At 44.8% G+C, this 14081-nt stretch overlaps 1 protein-coding gene across 1 annotated transcript in view; it reads right to left on the reverse strand.

Annotated features, from left to right (window-relative positions):
* The window catches only part of LOC130305034 (zinc finger protein 850-like), a 201202-nt gene that overhangs the window by 54376 nt on the left and 132745 nt on the right, over positions 1-14081 (reverse strand). The window contains exon 8 of the mRNA XM_056551973.1: positions 7880-7961. Coding sequence (XP_056407948.1) covers positions 7880-7961 — 82 coding nt within the window. The remainder of the gene's footprint in view (positions 1-7879; positions 7962-14081) is intronic.

Raw genomic sequence — 14081 nt, forward strand, 5'->3', positions numbered from 1 at the left:
ACACGAGGAGGAGGTTTGTTACAGTGTGTCACCCCAGTAGTAAGGAGATTACATGAGGAGGAGGTTTGTTACAGTGTGTCACCCCAGTAGTAAGGAGATTACATGAGGAGGAGGTTTGTTACAGTGTGTCACCCCAGTAGTAAAGAGATTACATGAGGAGGAGGTTTGTTACAGTGTGTCACCCCAGTAGTAAAGAGATTACACGAGGAGGAGGTTTGTTACAGTGTGTCACCCCAGTAGTAAGGAGATTACATGAGGAGGAGGTTTGTTACAGTGTGTCACCCCAGTAGTAAGGAGATTACATGAGGAGGAGGTTTGTTACAGTGTGTCACCCCAGTAGTAAGGAGATTACACGAGGAGGAGGTTTGTTACAGTGTGTCACCCCAGTAGTAAGGAGATTACATGAGGAGGAGGTTTGTTACAGTGTGTCACCCCAGTAGTAAGGAGATTACATGAGGAGGAGGAATGTTACAGTGTGTCACCCCAGTAGTAAGGAGATTACATGAGGAGGAGGTTTGTTACAGTGTGTCACCCCAGTAGTAAGGAGATTACATGAGGAGGAGGTTTGTTACAGTGTGTCACCCCAGTAGTAAGGAGATTACACGAGGAGGAGGTTTGTTACAGTGTGTCACCCCAGTAGTAAGGAGATTACACGAGGAGGAGGTTTGTTACAGTGTGTCACCCCAGTAGTAAGGAGATTACATGAGGAGGAGGTTTGTTACAGTGTGTCACCCCAGTAGTAAGGAGATTACACGAGGAGGAGGTTTGTTACAGTGTGTCACCCCAGTAGTAAGGAGATTACACGAGGAGGAGGTTTGTTACAGTGTATCACCCCAGTAGTAAGGAGATTACACGAGGAGGAGGTTTGTTACAGTGTATCACCCCAGTAGTAAGGAGATTACATGAGAAGGAGGTTTGTTACAGTGTGTCACCCCAGTAGTAAGGAGATTACATGAGGAAGAGGTTTGTTACAGTGTGTCACCTCAGTAGTAAGGAGATTACATGAGGAGGAGGTTTGTTACAGTGTGTCACCCCAGTAGTAAGGAGATTACATGAGGAGGAGGTTTGTTACAGTGTGTCACCCCAGTAGTAAGGAGATTACATGAGGAGGTGGTTTGTTACAGTGTGTCACCCCAGTAGTAAGGAGATTACATGAGGAGGTGGTTTGTTACAGTGTGTCACCCTAGTAGTAAGGAGATTACATGAGGAGGAGGTTTGTTACAGTGTGTCACCCCAGTAGTAAGGAGATTACATGAGGAGGAGGTTTGTTACAGTGTGTCACCCCAGTAGTAAGGAGATTACATAAGGAGGTTTGTTACAGTGTGTCACCCCAGTAGTAAGGAGATTACATGAGGAGGAGGTTTGTTACAGTGTGTCACCCCAGTAGTAAGGAGATTACATGAGGAGGAGGTTTGTTACAGTGTGTCACCCCAGTAGTAAGGAGATTACATGAGGAGGTTTGTTACAGTGTGTCACCCCAGTAGTAAGGAGATTACACGAGGAGGAGGTTTGTTACAGTGTGTCACCCCAGTAGTAAGGAGATTACATGAGGAGGAGGTTTGTTACAGTGTGTCACCCCAGTAGTAAGGAGATTACATGAGGAGGAGGTTTGTTACAGTGTGTCACCCCAGTAGTAAGGAGATTACACGAGGAGGAGGTTTGTTACAGTGTGTCACCCCAGTAGTAAGGAGATTACACGAGGAGGAGGTTTGTTACAGTGTGTCACCCCAGTAGTAAGGAGATTACATGAGGAGGAGGTTTGTTACAGTGTGTCACCCCAGTAGTAAGGAGATTACATGAGGAAGAGGTTTGTTACAGTGTGTCACCCCAGTAGTAAGGAGATTACATGAGGAGGAGGTTTGTTACAGTGTGTCACCCCAGTAGTAAGGAGATTACATGAGGAGGTGGTTTGTTACAGTGTGTCACCCCAGTAGTAAGGAGATTACATGAGGAGGAGGTTTGTTACAGTGTGTCACCCCAGTAGTAAAGAGATTACATGAGGAGGAGGTTTGTTACAGTGTGTCACCCCAGTAGTAAGGAGATTACACGAGGAGGAGGTTTGTTACAGTGTGTCACCCCAGTAGTAAGGAGATTACACGAGGAGGAGGTTTGTTACAGTGTGTCACCCCAGTAGTAAGGAGATTACATGAGGAGGAGGTTTGTTACAGTGTGTCACCCCAGTAGTAAGGAGATTACATGAGGAGGTGGTTTGTTACAGTGTGTCACCCCAGTAGTAAGGAGATTACATGAGGAGGAGGTTTGTTACAGTGTGTCACCCCAGTAGTAAGGAGATTACATGAGGAGGAGGTTTGTTACAGTGTGTCACCCCAGTAGTAAAGAGATTACATGAGGAGGAGGTTTGTTACAGTGTGTCACCCCAGTAGTAAGGAGATTACACGAGGAGGAGGTTTGTTACAGTGTGTCACCCCAGTAGTAAGGAGATTACATGAGGAGGAGGTTTGTTACAGTGTGTCACCCCAGTAGTAAGGAGATTACATGAGGAGGAGGTTTGTTACAGTGTGTCACCCCAGTAGTAAAGAGATTACATGAGGAGGAGGTTTGTTACAGTGTGTCACCCCAGTAGTAAAGAGATTACACGAGGAGGAGGTTTGTTACAGTGTGTCACCCCAGTAGTAAGGAGATTACATGAGGAGGAGGTTTGTTACAGTGTGTCACCCCAGTAGTAAGGAGATTACATGAGGAGGAGGTTTGTTACAGTGTGTCACCCCAGTAGTAAGGAGATTACATGAGGAGGAGGTTTGTTACAGTGTGTCACCCCAGTAGTAAAGAGATTACATGAGGAGGAGGTTTGTTACAGTGTGTCACCCCAGTAGTAAGGAGATTACACGAGGAGGAGGTTTGTTACAGTGTGTCACCCCAGTAGTAAGGAGATTACATGAGGAGGAGGTTTGTTACAGTGTGTCACCCCAGTAGTAAGGAGATTACATGAGGAGGAGGTTTGTTACAGTGTGTCACCCCAGTAGTAAGGAGATTACATGAGGAGGAGGTTTGTTACAGTGTGTCACCCCAGTAGTAAGGAGATTACACGAGGAGGAGGTTTGTTACAGTGTGTCACCCCAGTAGTAAGGAGATTACATGAGGAGGAGGTTTGTTACAGTGTGTCACCCCAGTAGTAAGGAGATTACACGAGGAGGAGGTTTGTTACAGTGTGTCACCCCAGTAGTAAGGAGATTACATGAGGAGGAGGTTTGTTACAGTGTGTCACCCCAGTAGTAAGGAGATTACACGAGGAGGAGGTTTGTTACAGTGTGTCACCCCAGTAGTAAGGAGATTACACGAGGAGGAGGTTTGTTACAGTGTATCACCCCAGTAGTAAGGAGATTACATGAGAAGGAGGTTTGTTACAGTGTGTCACCCCAGTAGTAAGGAGATTACATGAGGAAGAGGTTTGTTACAGTGTGTCACCTCAGTAGTAAGGAGATTACATGAGGAGGAGGTTTGTTACAGTGTGTCACCCCAGTAGTAAGGAGATTACATGAGGAGGAGGTTTGTTACAGTGTGTCACCCCAGTAGTAAGGAGATTACATGAGGAGGTGGTTTGTTACAGTGTGTCACCCCAGTAGTAAGGAGATTACATGAGGAGGTGGTTTGTTACAGTGTGTCACCCCAGTAGTAAGGAGATTACATGAGGAGGAGGTTTGTTACAGTGTGTCACCCCAGTAGTAAGGAGATTACATGAGGAGGTTTGTTACAGTGTGTCACCCTAGTAGTAAGGAGATTACATGAGGAGGAGGTTTGTTACAGTGTGTCACCCCAGTAGTAAGGAGATTACATGAGGAGGAGGTTTGTTACAGTGTGTCACCCCAGTAGTAAGGAGATTACATGAGGAGGAGGTTTGTTACAGTGTGTCACCCCAGTAGTAAGGAGATTACATGAGGAGGAGGTTTGTTACAGTGTGTCACCCCAGTAGTAAGGAGATTACATGAGGAGGAGGTTTGTTACAGTGTGTCACCCCAGTAGTAAGGAGATTACATAAGGAGGTTTGTTACAGTGTGTCACCCCAGTAGTAAGGAGATTACATGAGGAGGAGGTTTGTTACAGTGTGTCACCCCAGTAGTAAGGAGATTACATGAGGAGGAGGTTTGTTACAGTGTGTCACCCCAGTAGTAAGGAGATTACATGAGGAGGAGGTTTGTTACAGTGTGTCACCCCAGTAGTAAGGAGATTACATGAGGAGGTTTGTTACAGTGTGTCACCCCAGTAGTAAGGAGATTACACGAGGAGGAGGTTTGTTACAGTGTGTCACCCCAGTAGTAAGGAGATTACATGAGGAGGAGGTTTGTTACAGTGTGTCACCCCAGTAGTAAGGAGATTACATGAGGAGGAGGTTTGTTACAGTGTGTCACCCCAGTAGTAAGGAGATTACACGAGGAGGAGGTTTGTTACAGTGTGTCACCCCAGTAGTAAGGAGATTACACGAGGAGGAGGTTTGTTACAGTGTGTCACCCCAGTAGTAAGGAGATTACATGAGGAGGAGGTTTGTTACAGTGTGTCACCCCAGTAGTAAGGAGATTACATGAGGAAGAGGTTTGTTACAGTGTGTCACCCCAGTAGTAAGGAGATTACATGAGGAGGAGGTTTGTTACAGTGTGTCACCCCAGTAGTAAGGAGATTACATGAGGAGGTGGTTTGTTACAGTGTGTCACCCCAGTAGTAAGGAGATTACATGAGGAGGTGGTTTGTTACAGTGTGTCACCCCAGTAGTAAGGAGATTACATGAGGAGGTGGTTTGTTACAGTGTGTCACCCCAGTAGTAAGGAGATTACATGAGGAGGAGGTTTGTTACAGTGTGTCACCCCAGTAGTAAGGAGATTACATGAGGAGGAGGTTTGTTACAGTGTGTCACCCCAGTAGTAAAGAGATTACATGAGGAGGAGGTTTGTTACATTGTGTCGCTGGTTCTGTAATCCAGTTGTCTCTTCTCCTGAATGACCCCCAAGGATGGACAAGGACAGGAATGAGATGACTAAGAGAATTTTACACTTCACCTTGGAGATTCTCCACCTGCTGACCGGAGAGGTGAGGTGACCCATCTACATTTCCACCATTGTTGTGTCCCCATCTACATTTCCACCATTGTTGTCCCCACATCTACATTTCCACCATTGTTGTCTCCCCCATCTACATTTCCACCATTGTTGTCCCCCCCATCTACATTTCCACCATTGTTGTCCCCATCTACATTTCCACCATTGTTGTCCCCCCCCATCTACATTTCCACCATTGTTGTCCCCATCTACATTTCCACCATTGTTGTCCCCATCTACATTTCCACCATTGTTGTCCCCATCTACATTTCCACCATTGTTGTCCCCATCTACATTTCCACCATTGTTGTCCCCATCTACATTTCCACCATTGTTGTCCCCATCTACATTTCCACCATTGTTGTCCCCATCTACATTTCCACCATTGTTGTCCCCATCTACATTTCCACCATTGTTGTCCCCCATCTACATTTCCACCATTGTTGTCCCCCATCTACATTTCCACCATTGTTGTCCCCCATCTACATTTCCACCATTGTTGTCCCCATCTACATTTCCACCATTATTGCCCCCCCCCCCATCTACATTTCCACCATTATTGTCCCCCCCCCCATCTACATTTCCACCATTGTTGTCCCCATCTACATTTCCACCATTGTTGTTCCCCATCTTTGGCCTCACTCTATGTTCTGGATGTCTCTTTGTAGGTGAGGTCTCCAGAACTGACCCCAGTATTCCAGATGTGCTCACTAGAGCTCTATACAAGGGGCACAATCTCCTCTTTGTAGTGAGGGAGGAATACTGGGGTCAGTCCCCTCATTGTCTCTCTCCATACACAGGATTACACCATAGTGAAGAAGACATGGGGGGAATGTGTGGCCCCCAGCAGCCATCTCCATGAGCCCGGAAGACAGAGCAGGACCCAGGGTCCCATCTTGGAGCCTCCACCTCACTCACTGATACAGAAGAAGATCCTAGAACTCATCCACAGGATCACTGAGCTGCTGACTGGAGAGGTGACCCTGCTGGGACATTATACAGTAATGGAGGGGTCTGGTGATTAGAGTGGTGACACTGCTGGGACATTATACAGTAATGGAGGGGTCTGGTGATGATTGGAGAGGTGACACTGCTGGGACATTATACAGTAATGGAGGGGTCTGGTGATGACTGGAGAGGTGACACTGCTGGGACATTATACAGTAATGGAGGGGTCTGGTGATGACTGGAGAGGTGACACTGCGGGGACATTATACAGTAATGGAGGGGTCTGGTGATGACTGGAGAGGTGACCCTGCTGGGACATTATACAGTAATGGAGGGGGTCTGGTGATTAGAGAGGTGACACTGCGGGGACATTATACAGTAATGGAGGGGTCTGGTGATGATTAGAGAGGTGACACTGCTGGGATATTATACAGTAATGGAGGGGTCTGGTGATGATTAGAGAGGTGACACTGCTGGGACATTATACAGTAATGGAGGGGTCTGGTGATGACTGGAGAGGTGACCCTGCTGGGACATTATACAGTAATAGAGGGGTCTGGTGATGATTGGAGAGGTGACACTGCTGGGACATTATACAGTAATGGAGGGGTCTGGTGATTAGAGAGGTGACACTGTGGGGACATTATACAGTAATGGAGGGGTCTGGTGATGACTGGAGAGGTGACCCTGCTGGGACATTATACAGTAATGGAGGGGGTCTGGTGATTAGAGAGGTGACACTGCGGGGACATTATACAGTAATGGAGGGGTCTGGGGATGACTAGAGAGGTGACACTGCTGGGACATTATACAGTAATGGAGGGGTCTGGTGATGACTGGAGAGGTGACACTGCTGGGACATTATACAGTAATGGAGGGGCCTGGTGATGACTAGAGAGGTGACACTGCTGGGACATTATACGGTAATGGAGGGGTCTGGCGATGACTAGAGAGGTGTCACTGCTGGGACATTATACAGTAATGGAGGGGTCTGGTGATGACTAGAGAGGTGACACTGCTGGGACATTATACAGTAATGGAGGGGTCTGGTGATTAGAGGTGACACTGCGGGGACATTATACAGTAATGGAGGGGTCTGGTGATGATTAGAGAGGTGACCCTGCTGGGACATTATACAGTAATGGAGGGGTCTGGTGATGATTGGAGAGGTGACACTGCTGGGACATTATACAGTAATGGAGGGGTCTGGTGATGATTAGAGAGGTGACACTGCTGGGACATTATACAGTAATAGAGGGGTCTGGTGATGACGGTATCATTGTGTGTCAGGTTCCTAAAAGGTGTCAGGATGTGGCGGTCTATTTCTCCATGGAGGAGTGGGAGTATGTAGAAGGACACAAGGATCTGTACAAGGACATAGTCATGATGGAGGATCACCGGCCCCTCACATCACAAGGTAAGAAGAGACTTATATATAGATATCACTCTCACTACCAAGTAATATAGAAATCTATCCAGCACTGATGTGTTCATTCCCTGTGTGTTCCCTACAGATGGAGACATTGATAGAAATCCACCCGAGAGGTGTCCCCGCCCTCTGTATTCCCAGGACTATCCAGAGGGAAATGTTCCAGAGAACCATCAGGTAGTGATGGTAAAGCTTCCAAAATATGACCATAAAGTGATTGAACCACAGATCATGGCACCATATTTCCCACTCTTAATAAAGGGGAACTCCGTGTGATCTGGTTAGGGACCCCCATGATCTCTTGCCCGACGCCCCAGCTCTGCTCATGCAAGAATAAATAAATAACTATGATCAAAATACCAAAACCTCAAACCAAAGTCGTAGTAATAAAATAGTAGAACCACAATAAGATATAATAATAGACATGTCCCCCATGACTTCTCGGGTCACTTACCTCTTCTATAACACATTGTGATGGAAAGTGAAATAAAAGGGGGAGGGCGGGGCTTCTTCTAATCTTCCCACAGGTGACTGAGCTGGAGACACCACAGCCCAGTATAGAAGGGAAATACTTTTCCCGCCAATGGGCCTCCAGCCAATCAGAATGCTGTTGTTGGGCTGGAGCATCGCTGGGCAGAAGATCATGGTTACCGGGCAGAATCTGATCCTCCAATCAGAAGCAGGAATCCATCTCTCAGCAGAACAGCTGTTACCGGGCAGAATAACTGAGGAAAACAACCTGTGGAGATAAAGGAGGAAGAAGGAAATAAGGAGGGGGGGGGGGGGGGGGGACATGTATACTGGGGACCATGGGGCCATGTGCCCCCCCCCCCCCCCCCCCCAAAAAAAAAAAAGGAACCCCTTTTATTTTGTTAGGTTATTTTTTTTTTCACTCTTTAGGGTGAAGATCTGATGGATATTAATGTTGAGGTTAAACATAAAACAGAAGAGGAGACAGATTTGTGGGCCAATCACCCGTGTGCGAGGGAAGTGAAGGAGGAAATTCCAGGAGGTGTTACCCCAGGAGGTGTTGTCCCAGGTATGTAATAATTCCAGGAGGTGTTGTCCCAGGTATGTAATAATTCCAGGAGGTGTTGTCCCAGGTATGTAATAATTCCAGGAGGTGTTGTCCCAGGTATGTAATAATTCCAGGAGGTGTTGCCCCTGGTATTTAACCCCTTAAGGACCAAGCCCATTTTCACCTTAAAGGGGTATTCCAGGCCAAAACTTTTTTCATATATCAACTGGCTCCGGAAAGTTAAACAGATTTGTAAATTACTTCTATTAAACAATCTTAATCCTTCCAATAGTTATTAGCTTCTGAAGTTGAGTTGCTGTTTTCTGTCTAACTGCTCTCTGATGACTCACATGCCGGGAGCTGTGCACTTCCTATGGGGATATTCTCCCATCATGCACAGCTCCCGGGACGTGACATCATCATTGAGCAGTTAGACAGATAACTTCAGAAGCTAATAACTATTGGAAGGATTAAGATTTTTTTAATAGAAGTAATTTACAAATCTGTTTAACTTTCCGGAGCCAGTTGATATACCCCTTTAAGGACCAGAGCGTTTTTTGCACATCTGACCACTGTCACTTTAAGTATTAATAACTCTGATACTTTTACTTTTCATTCTGATTCTGAGATTGTTTTTTCGTGACATATTCTACTTTATGTTAGTGGTAAAATTTTGTCGATACTTGCATCATTTCTTGGTGAAAAATTCCAAAATTTTATGAAAAAAATTTGAATTTTTCTAACTTTTAAACTCTGCTTGTAAGGAAAATGGATATCCCAAATAAATATACATTGATTCACATATACAATATGTCTATTTTATGTTTCCATCATAAAGTTGAGATGTTTTTACTTTTGGAGACACCAGAGGGCTTCAAAGTTCAGCAGCAATTTTCCAATTTTTCACAAAATTTTCAAAATCGGAATTTTTCATCGACCAGTTCAGTTTTGAAGTGGATTTGAAGGTCCTTCATATTGGAAATACACCACAAATTACCCCATTATAAAAACTGCACCCCTCAAAGTATTCAAAATGACATTCAGTAAGTGTGTTAACCCTTTGTGTGTTTCACAGGAATAGCAGCAAAGTGAAGGAGAAAATTCAAAATCTTAATTTTTTTACACTTGCATGTTCTTGTAGACCCAGTTTTTGAATTTTTACAAGAGGTAATAGGAGAAAAATCCCCCAAAATTTGTAACCCAATTTCTCTCGAGTAAGGAAATACCTCATGTGTCTGTGAATTGTTCGGTGGGCGCAGTAGAGGGCTCAGAAGCGAAGGAGCGACAGTGGGATTTTGGAGACTGAATTTTGCTGAAATGGTTTTTGGGGGGTATGTCACATTTAGGAAGCCCCTATGGTTCCAGAACAGCAGAAAAACCCCACATGGCATACTATTTTGTAAACTACACCCCTTAAGGCACGTAACAAGGGGTCCAGTGAGCCTTAACACCCCACAGGTGTTTGACAACTTTTCATTAAAATTGGATGTGTGAATGAAAAAAAAAATAGGAGATAGGAGTGGTAGTAGGATAAAATGACCCCCACAATTTGTAACCCCATCTCTTCTGAGTATGGAAATACCCCATGTTAGGACGGAAAATGCTCTGCGGGCGCACTACAATGCTCAAAAGAGGAGGAGTCACATTTGGCTTTTGGAAAGCAAGTTTTGCTGAAATGGTTTTTGAGGGGCATGTCACATTTAGGAAGCCCCTATGGTGCCAGAGAAGCAAATAAAAAAAAACACATGGCATACTATTTTGAAAACTACGCCCCTCAATGAACGTAACAAGGGGTTTATTGAGCCTTAAATGACTTCATTTATACGGGTGTATAAATGGAAAAAAAAATACGAGATAGGAGAGGTAATGGGAGAAAATTACCTCCAAAATTTATAACCCCATTTCTTCTGAGTATGGAAATACCCCATGTGTGGATGTCAAGTGCTCTGCTGGCGCACTACAATGCTCAGAAGAGGAGGAGCTTTTAGAGAGAGAATTTGTTTGTAGTAGAAGTCAGGGGCCATGTTTGTTTTTCATTTTCACGGACCACTGTTACAAAAATCTGTCAGACACCTGTGGGGTGTAAATGCTCACTGTACCCCTTATTACATTACGTGAGGGGTGTAGTTTCCAAAATGGGGTCACATGTGGGGGGGGGTCCATTGTTCTGGCAGTATGGGGGCTTTGTAAACACACGTGGCCTTCAATTCCGGACAAATTTTCTCTCCAAAATCCCAATGGCGCTCCTTCTCTTCTGAGCATTGTAGTGCGCCCACAGAGCACTTTATATCCACTTATGGGGTATGTTCTTACTCAGAAGAAATGGGGTTACAAATTTTGTGGAGCTTTTTTCCTATTTTCCCTTGTGAAAATGAAAAATTTAGGTTAACATCAGCATTTTAGTGAAAAAACTATTTTTTTTTCATTTTCCCATCCAAATTTAATATATTCTTCAAACACCTGTGGCGTGTTAAGGCTCACAATACCCCTTGTCACATTCTGTGAGGGGTGCAGTTTCCAAAATGGGGGTCACATGTGGGTATTCATTTTTTTTTGCGTTTGTCAGAACCGCTGTAAAATCAGCCACCCCTGTGCAAATCTGGGATTTGCAGTTCTGCAACATCTGGAGGGCTACAGTTTTGAGACCACTGCACAGTGATCTCCAAACTTTGACCCTCCAGCTGTTGCAAAACTACAAATCCCAGCTTGCCCAAACAGCTGTCTAGGCATGCTGGGAGTTATAGTTTTGCAACATCTGGAGGGCTACAGTTTAGAGACAGTGGTATAGTGGTCTCAAACTGTAGCCCTCCAGATGTTGCTAGGCAACTCACCGGCTTCCGTAGGATCCAGGGAGCTGCATCGCCGTCCTCTGCTGCCGCTGATTGCCGCCGCCGATGGGTGAGAGGACCTTCCTCGCCGGTTTCCCCGTTTTGCCCGGAATGTTGGACCACTCTTCCTATAACCATCAATAAGCTTCTTACACCTCTCAGCCGCAATGTTGGACCACTCTTCCTATAACCATCAATAAGCTTCTTACACCTCTCAGCCAGAATGTTGGACCACTCTTCCTATAACTATCAATAAGCTTCTTACACCTCTCAGCCGGAATGTTGGACCACTCTTCCTTTACAAACTGCTCCAGGTCTCTTATTGGACGGTGCCTTTTCCCAACAGTAATTATAAGATCTCTCCACAGGTGATCAATGGGATTTAGATCTGGACTCATTGCTGACACTTCAGAACTCTCCAGCGCTTTGTTGCCGTCCATTTCTGGGGCTTTTTGACGTATGTTTGGGGTCATTGTCCTGCTGGAAGACCCAAGATCTCAGACACAAACCCAGCTTTCTGACACTGGGCTGTACAGTGCGACCCAAAATCCATTGGTAATCCTCAGATTTCATGATGTCTTGTACACATTAAAGGCCCCCAGTGCCAGAGGCAGCAAAACAACCCAAAACATCACTGACCTCCACCATATGTCACTGTAGGTACTGTGTTCTTTTCTTCAGTAACAAAGTAACATAGTTCATAAGGTTGAAAAAATACCAGAGTCCATCAAGTTCAACCTATAACCCTAATAAGTCCCTATTGAGTTGAGTTGATCCAGAGGAGGCAAAAAACCCTCATACTAGAGGTAAAAATTCCTCCCCAACTCCAAATATGGCATCAGAATAAATCCCTGGATCAACGTTCTATCCCTATAAATCTAATATACATAACCAGGGATGTTATTATTCTCCAAAAATGCATCCAGACCCCTTTTGAACTCTATTACAGAGTTCACCATGACCACCTCCTCCGGGAGAGAATTCCACAGTCTCACTGCTCTTACAGTAAAGAACCCCCATCTGGTGTAGGAACCTTCTTTCCTCTAGACGTAGAGGATGCCTCCTTGTTATATATACAGTCCTGGGTATAAATAGATCATGGGAGAGATCTCTGTCCTGTCCTGATATATTATATATATTATTAGGTCACCTCCTTGTTATAGATACAGTCCTGGGTATAAATAGATCAGGGAGAGATCTCTGTACAGTCCCCTGATATATTTATACATAGTTATTAGGTCGCCCCTAAGCCTTCTTTTTTCTAAACTAAATAACCCTAATTCTGATAATCTTTCTGGGTACTGTAGCACTCCCATTCCCCGTATTACCCTGGTTGCCCGTCTTTGAACCCTCTCCAGCTCCACTACATCTTTCTTGTACACTGGTGACCAGTACTGTACACAGTATTCTATGTGTGGTCTGACCAGTACTGTACACAGTATTCCATGTGCGGTCTGACCAGTACTATACACAGTATTCCATGTGTGGTCTGACCAGTACTGTACACTGTAGTCCATGTGTGGTTTGACCAGTACTGTACACAGTATTCTGTGTGGTCTGACCAGTACTGTACACAGTATTCCATGTGTGGTCTGACTAGTGATTTGTATAGCGGTAGAATTATTTCCTTGTCGTGGGCATCTATGCCCCTATTGATGTCCCACATGATTTTATTAGCCTTGGCAGCAGCTGCCCGACACTGGTCACTACAGCTAAATTTACTGTTAACTAAGACTCCTAAGTCCTTTTCCACGTCAGTCGTCCCAAGTGTTCTCCCATTTAATACATGAATCCAAGCCCGGATTTTTCTTCCCCATGTGCATTACCTTACATTTATCAGTGTTGAACCTCATCTGCCACTTCCCAGCCCAAACCTCCAACCTATCCAGATCCATTTGTAACAGTGCACTGTCCTCTATTGTGTTATCTACTATATACAGTGCACTGTCCTCTATAGTGTTTACCGCTTTACAGAGTTTAGTGTCACCTGCAAAGATAAATACTTTACTATTCAACCCCTCTGCAAGGTCATTAATGAATATTAAATAGGACAGGACCCAAGACGGACCCCTGTGGTCCCCACTAGTAACAGTCACCCAATCAGAATAAGTACCATTAATAACCACCCTCTGTTTCCTATCACTGAGCCAGTTACTTACCCACTTGCACACATTCTCCCCCAGCCCAAACCTTCTCATTTTATGCACCAACCTTTTATGTGGAACCGTATCAAATGCTTTGGAAAAATCCAGATATACGACATCCAGTGATTCCCCCTGTTCCAGTCTGGAGCTCACCTCCTCATAGAAGCTGATCAGGTTAGTTTGACAGGACCGATCCCTCATAAATCCATGCTGATACGGGGTCATATATTTATCAAGATATTCCAAAATAGCATCTCTTAGGAAACCCTCAAACAATAACCGAGGTTAAACTAACAGGTCTATAATTCCCGGGGTCACCTTTTGACCCCTTCTTAAATATTGGCACCACATTTGCCATGCGCCAGTCCTGGAGAACAGTCCCTGTCACTATAGAGTCCCTGAATATTAAAAATAGGGGGCTGTCTATTACATTACTTAATTCCTTTAGGTGAATGCCATCTGGACCTGGTGATTTGTCTATTTTGATTTTTTTGTAGGCGGCACTGTACTTCTTCCTGGGTTAGACAGGTGACCTGTACTGGGGAGTTTATCTTATCACACTGTATTTCACCTGGCATTTCATTTTCCTCTGTGAATACAGTGGAGAAGAATTTGTTTAATATATTTGCTTTTTCCTGATCCCCGTTTATAATTTCTTCCTCATCA

This window comes from Hyla sarda, chromosome 1 (genome assembly GCF_029499605.1).
Source record: "Hyla sarda isolate aHylSar1 chromosome 1, aHylSar1.hap1, whole genome shotgun sequence".
Classification (NCBI taxonomy): domain Eukaryota; kingdom Metazoa; phylum Chordata; class Amphibia; order Anura; family Hylidae; genus Hyla; species Hyla sarda.